The sequence below is a fragment of the Bufo gargarizans genome, chromosome 9 (assembly GCF_014858855.1).
Source record: "Bufo gargarizans isolate SCDJY-AF-19 chromosome 9, ASM1485885v1, whole genome shotgun sequence".
Classification (NCBI taxonomy): Eukaryota; Metazoa; Chordata; class Amphibia; order Anura; family Bufonidae; genus Bufo; species Bufo gargarizans.
In genome coordinates this window covers 197498813-197513667 of record NC_058088.1, presented here as the reverse complement: position 1 = coordinate 197513667, position 14855 = coordinate 197498813, and the positions used below count along the sequence as shown (strand labels likewise).

Sequence of the window (14855 nt, the reverse complement as noted above, 5' to 3'; positions counted from 1 at the left end):
AGTTTTATTCCGGCTGCCGTGCTGCGGCCGGACCTCTGGTCCACCCCCAATTATAGTCAATGGGGCCGGAGTGGACCTCCGGCGGCACGGTGCACTAGCGGCAGCACCGATCCGACAGGCTGTTCCCCCGCCGGAGAAGGCTGCCACTAGTGTGAAAGTAGCCTAAGATATGTAGGAAGGGGTTGAGAGGGCGAGACGCGGGCGACAGCAGTGAGCCAGCCCCACATTCACCATCCTGCTTTCAGCCCTATCAAACATACAGGAGAATACAGCGCTACATACCTGTTATATCCAGTGACGACTCCTCTAATGTAGACCTTCTTTCCTCATCTCCATTTGGACCAGACCGCCATGACGACTTCTTTCAGCCGCATCTAATCTCTGCAGTTTGCCACACAGACAATCATCCTCCCCAATGATGGCAAATACTATACTGCAGAAAACAAGTGGCCCCAGTAGTATATGCTCCCCACAGTGGTCCCAGCAGTAATAACGCCCCATATAATTCCCCCAGTATTAATAATGCTCCCATATAGTGCCTCCAGCAATAACTATGCCCCCAATAGTATGCGCTGTCTGCGGTGTAGGCCACAGGCCTTCTCTAGCTTGATGACATCATTCCGCTGCAGGCGGTCAAGATGATGTCATCGCTTCACAACAGCCCGCACATTCGTACCCAGGCTGAGGCCTGTGAGGTTGAATGGCGGCCATCGGCTCCCATGCCCCGCTGGACTATTATAGTGTGTCGCCACCCTGAGGACAGTAATACAGTTGTAGCGGGGGCCCCGGGACCTTCCTAGCAGGGTCTATGGCCGGTCCGCCCGGCACACTTCTGATTGTTCACCTTCCTTACATGTATGCTTCCTTCGTCCTCCTTCCAATGTCTCCTGACCGGCTGTGATGCTGTTTCTTTCATGCAGACTCTAAGGGTCTCTCCAACCCCTCAGAGGTGGAGGCGTTACGTGAGAAGGTCTATGCCTCGCTGGAAGCTTACTGTAAACACAAGTACCCAGAGCAGCCGGGGAGGTGAGTGGCCGCCGGCCGTCCTCTGTGGGACCTGCGCTTTGTCTCTGTATTTTTGGCTATGCTCAGTATCACGGCAGGAAATCCTGACCAGGTGTGGTGTTTTAGGCCTGAGCCGCTTTCTACTGGTGAAACGCTTGTCACGACCGCGGCAGAAATAGAACAGGAAACTGAGGAGTAGAGCCCGGACGCTGGCGACTGATGGTCGTGACCAAAAGGAGAGCGAAGGGTTAAAGTCTCCATCCGGCCCTGCTAACAGTATGATATCATTTAGTGTCTGCAGCTCCTGTGCTGAGCCATGTGTAGTCCCTGGTTCTGCAGTCCGGGTAGACAGAAGGAACATGGCTGCCGGACCGTGGAGACACATCGCTCTGCATAGGAGCTGAAGACAGACAGACCACGTACAGCCAACGAGGACGGACGGACGTGATCGCCCTCCTCCGGAATCACAACAGAGGAGAACAGGCCTTACGTCAATTAGTCCGTTTGTCCACTGTTAACCCTTTAATAACCATGTGGTGGATTAACAGCCCAATCTTTTATACTTATTGAGCCACTAAAATCATTATTTTTGCAGTGAATTTGCATTTATATTTTTGTCATTAGTTTATCCTCCAGAGAATCCGCCCCGGTCACTGAGGGCTTCTCCGGGTCATTAGTGCTTTGTGATACACGGCCACCATGTTGAGCCCATGGATGCATTACACGGGGTTAATTCATGGGCCATACCATTCTGCTGAGCAGGGAGAAGGTTTCAGAAAGGCTGCACTTCTAGGCGCTCCCCTGCACTGTGCACACGAGCTGGCCTGGAGGATACCAGTTATATACCATACGTATTAACAAGAGGGGGCTCGAGAGCGTTCCATTGCCTTCAACATCCCTCACCGTCCTACTGGTATTATTGCAGATCGCCATAGTGCACACATATACCAATGTCACGCCCACGCCATGTCTATAGGTGCAGATCGCCATAGTGCACATATACTGATGTCACGCCCCACGCCATGTCTATGGGTGCAGATCACCATAGTGTACACATATACCAATGTCACGCCCCACGTCTATAGGTGCAGATCGCCATAGTGTACACATATACCAATGTCAGGCCCACGCCATGTCTATAGGTGCAGATCGCCATAGTGCACATATACTGATGTCACGCCCCACGCCATGTCTATGGGTGCAGATCGCCATAGTGTACACATATACTGATGTCACGCCCCACGCCATGTCTATAGGTGCAGATCGCCATAGTGTACACATATACCAATGTCACGCCCACGCCATGTCTATAGGTGCAGATCGCCATAGTGTACACATATACCAATGTCACGCCCACGCCATGTCTATGGGTGCAGATCACCATAGTGTACACATATACCAATGTCACGCCCGCGCCATGTCTATGGGTGCAGATTGCCATAGTGCACACATATACCAATGTCACGCCCCACGCCATGTCTATGGGTGCAGATCGCCATAGTGCACACATATACCAATGTCACGCCCACGCCATGTCTATAGGTGCAGATCGCCATAGTGCACACATATACCAATGTCACGCCCACGCCATGTCTATAGGTGCAGATCGCCATAGTGTACACATATACCAATGTCACGCCCACGCCATGTCTATGGGTGCAGATCGCCATAGTGTACACATATACCAATGTCACGCCCACGCCATGTCTATAGGTGCAGATCTCCATAGTGTACACATATAACAATGTCACGCCCACGCCATGTCTATAGGTGCAGATCGCCATAGTGCACACATATACCAATGTCACGCCCCACGCCATGTCTATGGGTGCAGATCGCCATAGTGCACACACATACCAATGTCACGCCCGCGCCATGTCTATGGGTGCAGATCGCCATAGTGCACACATATACCAATGTCACGCCCACGCCATGTCTATGGGTGCAGATCGCCATAGTGCGCACATATAACAATGTCACGCCCACGCCATGTCTATAGGTGCAGATCGCCATAGTGCACACATATAACAATGTCACGCCCGCTCCATGTCTATAGGTGCAGATCGCCATAGTGCACACATATACCAATGTCACGCCCGCGCCATGTCTATGGGTGCAGATCGCCATAGTGCACACATATACCAATGTCACGCCCACGCCATGTCTATAGGTGCAGATCGCCATAGTGCACATATACCAACGTCACGCCCACGCCATGTCTATAGGTGCAGATCGCCATAGTGCACACATATACCAATGTCACGCCCACGCCATGTCTATAGGTGCAGATCGCCATAGTGCACACATATACCAATGTCACGCCCACGCCATGTCTATAGGTGCAGATCGCCATAGTGCACATATACCAATGTCACGCCCACGCCATGTCTATAGGTGCAGATCGCCATAGTGCACACATATACCAATGTCACGCCCACGCCATGTCTATGGGTGCAGATCGCCATAGTGCACACATATACCAATGTCACACCCACGCCATGTCTATAGGTGCAGATCGCCATAGTGCACACATATACCACTGTCACACCCACGCCATGTCTATAGGTGCAGATCGCCATAGTGCACAATATACCAATGTCACGCCCACACCATGTCTATGGGTGCAGATCGCCATAGTGTACACATATACCAAAGTCACGCCCACGCCATGTCTATAGGTGCAGATCGCCATAGTGCACACATATACCAATGTCACGCCCACACCATGTCTATGGGTGCAGATCGCCATAGTGCACACATATACCAATGTCACGCCCACGCCATGTCTATAGGTGCAGATCGCCATAGTGCACACATATACCAATGTCACTCCCACGCCATGTCTATGGGTGCAGATCGCGATAGTGCACACACATACCAATGTCACGCCCACGCCATGTCTATAGGTGCAGATCGCCATAGTGCACATATACCAATGTCACGCCCACGCCATGTCTATAGATGCAGATCACCATAGTGTACACATATACCAATGTCACGCCCGCGCCATGTCTATGGGTGCAGATCGCCATAGTGCATACATATACCAATGTCACGCCCACGCCATGTCTATGGGTGCAGATCGCCATAGTGCACACATATACCAATGTCACGCCCACGCCATGTCTATGGGTGCAGATCGCCATAGTGCACATATACCAATGTCACGCCCACGCCATGTCTATAGGTGCAGATCGCCATAGTGCACACATATACCAATGTCACGCCCACGCCATGTCTATAGGTGCAGATCGCCATAGTGCACACATATACCAATGTCACGCCCACGCCATGTCTATGGGTGCAGATCGCCATAGTGCACATATACCAATGTCACGCCCACGCCATGTCTATAGGTGCAGATCGCCATAGTGCACATATACCAATGTCACGCCCACGCCATGTCTATGGGTGCAGATCGCCATAGTGCACATATACCAATGTCACGCCCACGCCATGTCTATAGGTGCAGATCGCCATAGTGCACATATACCAATGTCACGCCCACGCCATGTCTATAGGTGCAGATCGCCATAGTGCACATATACCAATGTCACGCCCACGCCATGTCTATAGGTGCAGATCGCCATAGTGCACACATATACCAATGTCACGCCCCACACCTTGTCTATAGGTGCAGATCGCCATAGTGTACACATATACCAATGTCAGGCCCACGCCATGTCTATGGGTGCAGATCGCCATAGTGCACATATACCAATGTCAGGCCCACGCCATGTCTATGGGTGCAGATCGCCATAGTGCACACATATACCAATGTCACGCCCACGCCTTGTCTATAGGTGCAGATCACCATAGTGTACACATATACCAATGTCACGCCCGCGCCATGTCTATAGGTGCAGATCGCCATAGTGCACACATATACCAATGTCACGCCCCACGCCATGTCTATAGGTGCAGATCGCCATAGTGTTCACATATACCAATGTCACGCCCGCGCCATGTCTATAGGTGCAGATCGCCATAGTGTTCACATATACCAATGTCACGCCCCACGCCATGTCTATAGGTGCAGATCGCCATAGTGTACACATATACCAATGTCACGCCCACGCCATGTCTATAGGTGCAGATCGCCATAGTGTTCACATATACCAATGTCACGCCCACGCCATGTCTATAGGTGCAGATCGCCATAGTGTTCACATATACCAATGTCACGCCCGCGCCATGTCTATAGGTGCAGATCGCCATAGTGCACACATATACCAATGTCACGCCCCACGCCATGTCTATAGGTGCAGATCGCCATAGTGTTCACATATACCAATGTCACGCCCGCGCCATGTCTATAGGTGCAGATCGCCATAGTGTTCACATATACCAATGTCACGCCCCACGCCATGTCTATAGGTGCAGATTGCCATAGTGCACACATATACCAATGTCACGCCCCACGCCATGTCTATGGGTGCAGATCTCCATAGCGCACACATATACCAATGTCACTCCCACACCATGTCTATAGGTGCAGATCGCCATAGTGTACACATATACCAATGTCACGCCCACGCCATGTCTATAGGTGCAGATCGCCATAGTGCACACATATACCAATGTCACGCCCACGCCATGTCTATAGGTGCAGATCGCCATAGTGCACACATATACCAATGTCACGCCCACGCCATGTCTATAGGTGCAGATCGCCATAGTGCACACATATACCAATGTCACGCCCACGCCATGTCTATGGGTGCAGATCGCCATAGTGCACATATACCAATGTCACGCCCACGCCATGTCTATGGGTGCAGATCGCCATAGTGCACATATACCAATGTCACGCCCACGCCATGTCTATAGGTGCAGATCGCCATAGTGCACATATACCAATGTCACGCCCACGCCATGTCTATAGGTGCAGATCGCCATAGTGCACACATATACCAATGTCACGCCCCACGCCTTGTCTATAGGTGCAGATCGCCATAGTGCACACATATACCAATGTCAGGCCCACGCCATGTCTATGGGTGCAGATCGCCATAGTGCACACATATACCAATGTCAGGCCCACGCCATGTCTATAGGTGCAGATCGCCATAGTTTACACATATACCAATGTCACGCCCACGCCATGTCTATAGGTGCAGATCGCCATAGTGTACACATATACCAATGTCACGCCCACGCCATGTCTATGGGTGCAGATCGCCATAGTGTACACATATAACAATGTCACGCCCACGCCATGTCTATAGGTGCAGATCGCCATAGTGCACACGTATACCAATGTCACGCCCACGCCATGTCTATGGGTGCAGATCGCCATAGTGTACACATATAACAATGTCACGCCCACGCCATGTCTATAGGTGCAGATCACCATAGTGTACACATATACCAATGTCACGCCCACGCCATGTCTATAGGTGCAGATCGCCATAGTGTACACATATACCAATGTCACGCCCGCGCCATGTCTATAGGTGCAGATCACCATAGTGTGCACATATACCAATGTCACGCCCACGCCATGTCTATAGGTGCAGATCACCATAGTGCACACATATACCAATGTCACGCCCACGCCATGTCTATAGGTGCAGATCACCATAGTGTGCACATATACCAATGTCACGCCCACGCCATGTCTATAGGTGCAGATCGCCATAGTGTACACATATAACAATGTCACGCCCCACACCATGTCTATGGGTGCAGATCGCCATAGTGCACACATATACCAATGTCACGCCCCACGCCATGTCTATAGGTGCAGATCGCCATAGTGCACACATACCAATGTCACGCCCGCGCCATGTCTATGGGTGCAGATCGCCATAGTGCACACATATACCAATGTCACGCCCACGCCATGTCTATGGGTGCAGATCGCCATAGTGCACACATATACCAATGTCAGGCCCACGCCATGTCTATGGGTGCAGATCGCCATAGTGCACACATATACCAATGTCACGCCCACGCCATGTCTATAGGTGCAGATCGCCATAGTTTACACATATACCAATGTCACGCCCACGCCTTGTCTATAGGTGCAGATCACCATAGTGTTCACGTATACCAATGTCACGCCCACGCCATGTCTATAGGTGCAGATCGCCATAGTGTTCACATATACCAATGTCACTCCCACGCCATGTCTATGGGTGCAGATCGCCATAGTGTACACATACCGTTATCACACCCCACGTCTATAGGTGCAGATCGCCATAGTGTACACATATACCAATGTCACGCCCACGCCATGTCTATGGGTGCAGATCGCCATAGTGCACACATATACCAATGTCAGGCCCACGCCATGTCTATGGGTGCAGATCGCCATAGTGCACACATATACCAATGTCACGCCCACGCCATGTCTATAGGTGCAGATCGCCATAGTTTACACATATACCAATGTCACGCCCACGCCTTGTCTATAGGTGCAGATCACCATAGTGTTCACGTATACCAATGTCACGCCCACGCCATGTCTATAGGTGCAGATCGCCATAGTGTTCACATATACCAATGTCACTCCCACGCCATGTCTATGGGTGCAGATCTCCATAGTGTACACATACCGTTATCACACCCCACGTCTATAGGTGCAGATCGCCATAGTGTACACATATACCAATGTCACGCCCCACGCCATGTCTATAGGTGCAGATCGCCAGTGTTCACATATACCAATGTCACGCCCACGCCATGTCTATAGGTGCAGATCGCCATAGTGCACACATATACCAATCCCACGCCCACGTCTATGGGTGCAGATCACCATAGTGCACACATATACCAATCCCACGCCATGTCTATGGGTGCAGATTGCCATAGTGCACACATATACCAATGTCACGCCCCACGCCATGTCTATGGGTGCAGATCGCCATAGTGCACATATACCAACGTCACGCCCACGCCATGTCTATAGGTGCAGATCGCCATAGTGCACACATATACCAATGTCACGCCCACGCCATGTCTATAGGTGCAGATCGCCATAGTGTCACATATACCAATGTCACGCCCACGCCATGTCTATGGGTGCAGATCGCCATAGTGCACACACATACCAATGTCACGCCCACGCCATGTCTATAGGTGCAGATCGCCATAGTGCACACATATACCAATGTCACGCCCGCGCCATGTCTATAGGTGCAGATCGCCATAGTGCACACATATACCAATGTCACGCCCCACACCATGTCTATGGGTGCAGATCGCCATAGTGTACACATATAACAATGTCACGCCCACACCATGTCTATAGGTGCAGATCGCCATAGTGCACACATATACCAATGTCACGCCCACGCCATGTCTATAGGTGCAGATCGCCATAGTGCACACGTATACCAATGTCACGCCCACGCCATGTCTATAGGTGCAGATCGCCATAGTGCACACGTTATACCAATGTCACGCCCACGCCATGTCTATAGGTGCAGATCGCCATAGTGCACACATATACCAATGTCACGCCCCACGCCATGTCTATGGGTGCAGATCGCCATAGTGTACACATATACCAATGTCACGCCCCACGCCATGTCTATAGGTGCAGATCGCCATAGTGTACACATATACCAATGTCACGCCCCACGCCATGTCTATAGGTGCAGATCGCCATAGTGTACACATATACCAATGTCACGCCCGCGCCATGTCTATGGGTGCAGATCGCCATAGTGTACCCATATACCAATGTCACGCCCACGCCATGTCTTACTCTCCCAGACCCTACTCAATATAATCACCTAAAAATCCTCATCCTCTCTCCACCCCACATTGTCTGAGGAAGCACAAGAAGGCTCAGCCGGGGGCGCTGTAGGATGCGACCCTTCCCCCGACAATCATATGTTTTATGTTAAATTATAAAGTTGCACTTCCTGGATGGCGTTCAGAAAGTCTCGTTTTTCCTGGCGCTGCGACTTCTGTTCTCAACAACTCAGCAGAAATGATCTCTTTTCTTGGCCTCTTTCCAATCTCTAAAAGGATTTGGTTTATTTTTTTTCTCCCTGACCACGTAGATTGCGTGATAACGGGAAAAAATAAATAAAAAATACTCCTCGATCTCATGAGAGCGCAGTTAACGAGGTTTCAGAGCTTCCCTCTCATGGAACCGAGGTCTGCATTGGAAAGAGGCTTAACCCATTACCCACAGCAGGCGCTTCCTCCAAACCTCTCCATGGATGGTGGTAGCCTGGAACCATGTCCAGCATCAATGGTGACTGGATGCCGATGCTCTGACCGCAGTGTCCGGGGAGGGGCTCCCAATAAGTATGTCTACATGACGTCTTCACTTTTCGTTGCTGATTTTCCTATCTTTTCTTTCTGACTGACAGGTTTGCAAAGCTTTTGTTGCGTCTGCCCGCTCTCCGGTCCATCGGCCTCAAATGCTTGGAACACCTTTTCTTCTTCAAGCTAATAGGAGACACACCCATCGACACCTTTTTAATGGAGATGCTGGAAGCGCCTCATCAAATGACTTAAAGAGAAGCAAGGTCTTATGTCCCCTTGTGCCGAGGGCAATAGACTTCTTATAGGACGCCCTCAAGAGACACTGTGGTCCCTCCACGCTTCGAGAAAACGTCCAGGATCCCTCATCCTATGTCACGTGCGCGCCTTCAGTCCATCCACGGAGCTAGGACCGCACTGTCCCATCATGAACAGCAGAAAGTGACGGACGTGTACGGGCCGGGCTCGCCCTCAAGGCCGCTTTCTTTTTTCGTTTAGGATGGCTTGGTTGTCGCTGCTGAAGCTTTAGTCGCTGTTCTTGGTAATTTTGACCCCAGTATCTGAAACGTGGAAAAATCTGCAAAGATCCCGGAGGGTGAATGTATTTTTATTTTTGGTTTTCAGTACATGTGATGCATAAGGACTGTGGAAGACTTTGCTGATCCTCGTCATTCTCAAGTGAGAGCGGGGTCATCGCCATCAGCGGTCGCCCACCGGCCAGGCTCGCAGCTGCCGGCAATGGAAGAGTGGGGGGTCAATCCCATGTCTGATATTAGGCCTTAATCATAAAAAAACAAACATCTCAGAGTGAAGCTCGGCGCAGAGCTTACCACGTGCCCCTCACCAGCGGTTTACGGTGAGGCGTTTGACGTGTGGACTGTTTGATCCTGTGGTGTAAGTCGTACAGCCGCTCCACTGCCGGATGTTTTGTGTTTTAGAACCATTTGGGTGATTGGTTAGCTTGTATTAAGGCTCTTTTTGGAACAAGGCACTACAGATTTACTGAATTATTTTTGTTTTTATGTATTCGAGAAAGTTTAGAAACCCAAGGACCGGGATTTACTGGCTCTTTAATAGAAAAATAAAAATAATAAAAAAAATAATACATACAATATCAGTATCGGAAGAGCGAAAAAATAAGGACTTGGGCACCACGGGTAGAATTCAGGGATTTTGTCCAATGTTTTCAAACTCCTTTACGTCCAGAGAGGGCTTCAGAGCATCACTTAACCTCTCCGGTCGCAGGGGGAACTGGCGGAGGCAGAAAATCCCAGTCATTATAATGTCCACGTATCACAAGCAGCAGAGATTTGTACAACCAAGAGCCGGATCCCGGGTTCACCCCCCTCCGATTCCGGCTCCTTATAGATGTGGGCCTGGAGACGTCCTTTAGTGAATGAGGAATAAGCATCTTACTCTCAGGTCGCGGCCGGTCCCAGGCTCGTAGATGGCAGAGCAGACGACCTTTTGGTTCTTGGTCTATTTGGTGCTACAACTGGAACCTGAAGGCGCGTTCTCGTTTTCTGCGGTCGTTGTAGCCCAAACAGATGCAAAGTGCCAAAAGTGCTGCGACCAGTGAGCCGATGGCACTGCCAGCCATATTCAGCAAGGAGGGGCCCCGGCTGACCACGTACTCATCCAGGACGGCGGACAGACGCCTCCGTTTTGTTGCAGGGTAGGTCAGTGCTCAGCGGACGTGGAGTCTGGCCTGTGTTTCTTCTTGTAAAGTATAAAATGCTCTATGTGTATATTTTCCAAAGAAACTTGTTCTGTCGTCTTCATTGGCGCTCTCTATTCTGCATGAGAGCGTCTTACTCGTAAACCTGAGCCAATGCTAATAGCACGCTTCTGTGAAGCCTCCCCCCCCGCCCTTCTTACCTGCGACTATTAATGCCGTTGTTATACCTCTTCTGTTTCCCTTACTATAGTGACTAGCAGGGAGACCTGTGGGGGCCCCCAAACCAGAGCCGGGCGTTCTGTACCTCTGCTGCCATCCACGAGTGACGCTGCCCCATGTACTAAACCACTAATGCATCATAGGTGTCGTCCTGATCCTAGTCTTCAGGGTCGGTAGCACAGCGTCCCCCTCCCCTAAGGAAACTGACAGAATTCTGACTGCAGCTCTGTGTGTGACTAGTGCATTAAAGTGCCCCTACTATCCAATAGCTGTCGGGTGTGTGAACGTGTTTTTCATCCATTGCGGCGGCCAGTCCTCCTCTGCCCCAGACAATAGTCCAATGTGTATGAGGCCTCTCCGCACAGGTCTGATTCAGTAACCGCTTGCATATGACTCTACATTGTACCCGTTTTCTGTTATTCCTTCTAGAAGTTAATGAATGAATTGCCAGCAGTCTGCCATAGAGGTCCAGCTGGGTGTTACCAGTTAGCGGTGTGTCTCTGCCCAGTATGACACTGGCAGCACTGACTGATAGTTAGGGGAGAAGCAGCGGCCCCTCTCTAAGACTTCATGTGCAAGAAAGGTAAAGTAGTAACTCACTCTTAAAGGGGTTGTCTGGAATTCCCCCCCGCCTGCCCACCGAATGTTTCGCTCCGGAGTCCTCTGCTGCCTTCACCGCTCTTTGGTCCCGCATGTAACCTGTGGAATGGACAGGACGATGTGCCACTCGGGGACACGTCACTGCTGCAGCGGCTCATGTGAGGTTTACATGGGGGCCAAACTGCAGTGAAGATGGCCGTGGCCCCAGGGAGTAGGGAGGCATGCAGCTCCAGCAGGTGACAACCCCTTTAAAGTACAGAGGTAGTCCTGAGAGCGTCGCCGCTTATCTCACGTCATATTATCTTCAGTTATTGCCCCCAAAGACTTGATAATTAAAGGGTCCCAAAACCTCAAGGCAAAGCTGCGTATCACTGAGGTTTTATTCGCAGTGAGGTTATGGCTGAGATGATGGAGGTTGTAGTCTCTCCCTTACTGATGCCGCCATGGGCTCGAGCCTGTCCCGCAGCAGCTCTGTGCATGTGAAAACTTTGCCTTAATCTCTTCGGGGACAATGACCACCAGTTTGTTGGACTGAGCCCTAATTGTGTCATTTGGACTTCACCCTTGAGGCTCTGTGTACATTTCCGCTGAAAAGATAAGTTTTTAGCTTTTGTAGTAACCCCTTCACTGCCGTAAATAACTGGAAATTCATCAAGTGAAGAAGGGAGGGCGGTGAACACGGAGCATCATTTATGTTCTGGATATTCCCCCAAACAGAGGTTTAATGTGTGGATTTTACTGAAGCGTGCGGTCTAATATGAGACATCACAGGGGGAGACGATAGGAAGATCCTCCCAGATAAGGCACAGAGCGCTGAATGAATACGGACGGTCAGCCAGAAACTAGAAGGTCATACATGCAATGTTAGGTATCTATCCTACTCGGGAAAGCTGGGCGGTCATGGCGGCCATCTTGTTATCACCCAGCTTCCCCAGAAACAGATATAAATTCTCTTTGGTCTTAACCTGAGATTTACAGGGGGAATGAGCTGATCCCGTCAGGAGGGAATCGTCTCATGAGACGCTGTAAGATCTCTGACGATTCTCACGGATTAGGCCACATTCACACCACGTCAGGAAAAACACCATTAAAAACTGATTAATTTCATTGACTTTTTAAAAAATCCCAACCCCTGCAGTGCCCTCACTATACATTATGGCCCCCAGTATTATAAATGGTCTGTCATAGTTCCCCCAGTGTCCTTAGTGTGTGTATATATACACCCCCATATATAATGACCCCCACCCACAGTAGTGCTGGCGATTTCATGCGCAGGGACAGGGGCTCTTCCCTGGAGGCAGCAGGGCCGGACGCTCCCAGGGTGATTATGTGGCGCTGGGGGTGCAGGCTGTGTTCTTAGTGGCCATTAGACGGGTGCATTCCTGTCAAAATAGCCATTAAAACTGGTTCTGCTGATTTGGATGGGGTCCATCTGGCCATGTGAATAGCCCCATAGACTGCAATGGCTCTGAAAATGGACCTTAACCGTCATGTGAATGAGGCCTGAAGCTGCAGGGGCCGCCAGGACCGGTACAGACAGCTGCAGATGTGCTCCGTATACACAGGGATTACAGCAGAGGGGGAACGCCCGGCTCTACCATAGTGCATCAATTTTGAGATGCTGCAGGACAAGGGGGTTCCATACAGAGCGCTCTGGGGATCACCAGCAATGAGAGTGTTCATGTGTCGCTCTTGTCATACTATGTATAAAAAAAAAAAGAATTTGTGTATTACAAAACTAAAACAAAAAAAAAATATATATAGAAAGGGTTAAAAATCTATTGTATCAGCAAAAAGTTTAAAAGAAGCTCTATTTTTGTATTATGGATCTTTATCCCTCTGTGTCCGTTTTGTATCAGCTTTCACGTGTTCTGGATTCGTGTGCGGTTGGGTTGAGAATATCACATGGACTAAGCCAACGCTACATCACCGTGTGCAAGGAGTCCTACCCATAGTCCAACAGAAGGGGGCACAACCCCTGCCCAGGGGTTGGGAGAATGTTACCGTCACTAAGCAACAGTCGCGCTGATACAATCTGATCATCCAATCTGTGTACCGTGATGACTGAACGCCATCAGACGCAGATACATTTCACCACCGAGGTGTTAAAGGGAATGTGTCATCAGAAAATTACCTATTGCTTAAATCACGTTTTTACGTTAAACCCTTATTTTTATTTTGAATTTTTTGTTAATTATTTTTATAATTTTCAATGTCTCTATGTAAAATAAAAAAAGCATTTTCACACTGGCCACTAAGCCTAAAATATGTTAGACGCATTGTGCCGGCTATCAGACGCTCCCTTCCGGCAGTCGCCTGCTCATTCATGGTGAATCCTGTTATCAATACAGAGGTGTTACTTGTCATTGTGCCTGTGATGATGATGATAATGGCTGCTGGAAGGTTACCGGTACAGGGAATCATGGCCTGTTATTAGGCCTAGAGGCCTGTGTAGAAATTGCAGGATTATATACATTTTTTTAAATATACATAGTGCCATTAAAAATAAAAACTCACCAAAAATTCTAAGAAATATAAATGTTTAACATAAAAAGGTGATTTAAAGGGTCAGTTTCTGATGACACATTCCCTTTAATGACAGTCTGTCCTCACAAACCTGGTGACAATTCCTTGTTATAAATATATAGGATTTGATCGGATTGTGGCACTTGTCACCGAATTGTGTTTGTACTTGTTACTGTGCACAAGGAGAATCCAACTCTGTCCAAAATGTTTGCAGAAAAGTTCAGTTTCTTGTACTCCTGTAATAATCAAAATTGACCACAAGATGGCAGCAGAGAACCATTAACCGTCACATGCATCAGACTGTGTGTTCTATCTGTAATCAGAGCATTCTGACCATAGACAGAAAATGGAGAAGCCTCTGTGGGGTGTAGAGAGGGCGGAGAAGCCTCTGTGGGGTGTAGAGAGGGCGGAGAAGCCTCTGTGGGGTGTAGAGAGGGCGGAGAAGCCTCTGTGGGGTGTAGAGAGGGCGGATAAGCTTCTGTGGGGTGTAGAGAGGGCGGAGAAGCCTCTGTGGGGCGTAGAGAGGGCGGAGACGCCTGTGGGGGCGTAGAGAGGGCGGAGACGCCTCTGTGGGCGTAGAGAGGGCGGAGAACGCTCTGTGGGG

The 14855-nt window shown here is 49.8% G+C and overlaps 1 protein-coding gene across 2 annotated transcripts in view; it reads left to right on the top strand.

The window, feature by feature from the left end:
* The window catches only part of RXRA (retinoid X receptor alpha), a 56427-nt gene extending 42202 nt beyond the window's left edge, over positions 1-14225 (top strand). For both annotated transcript variants that reach the window (XM_044268535.1, XM_044268536.1), the window contains 2 exons: positions 921-1026; positions 9336-14225. In XM_044268535.1, the coding sequence (XP_044124470.1) occupies positions 921-1026; positions 9336-9483 (254 nt within the window). In that variant the 3' untranslated portion in view covers positions 9484-14225. The remainder of the gene's footprint in view (positions 1-920; positions 1027-9335) is intronic.
* The last annotated feature ends 630 nt before the right edge of the window (positions 14226-14855 follow it).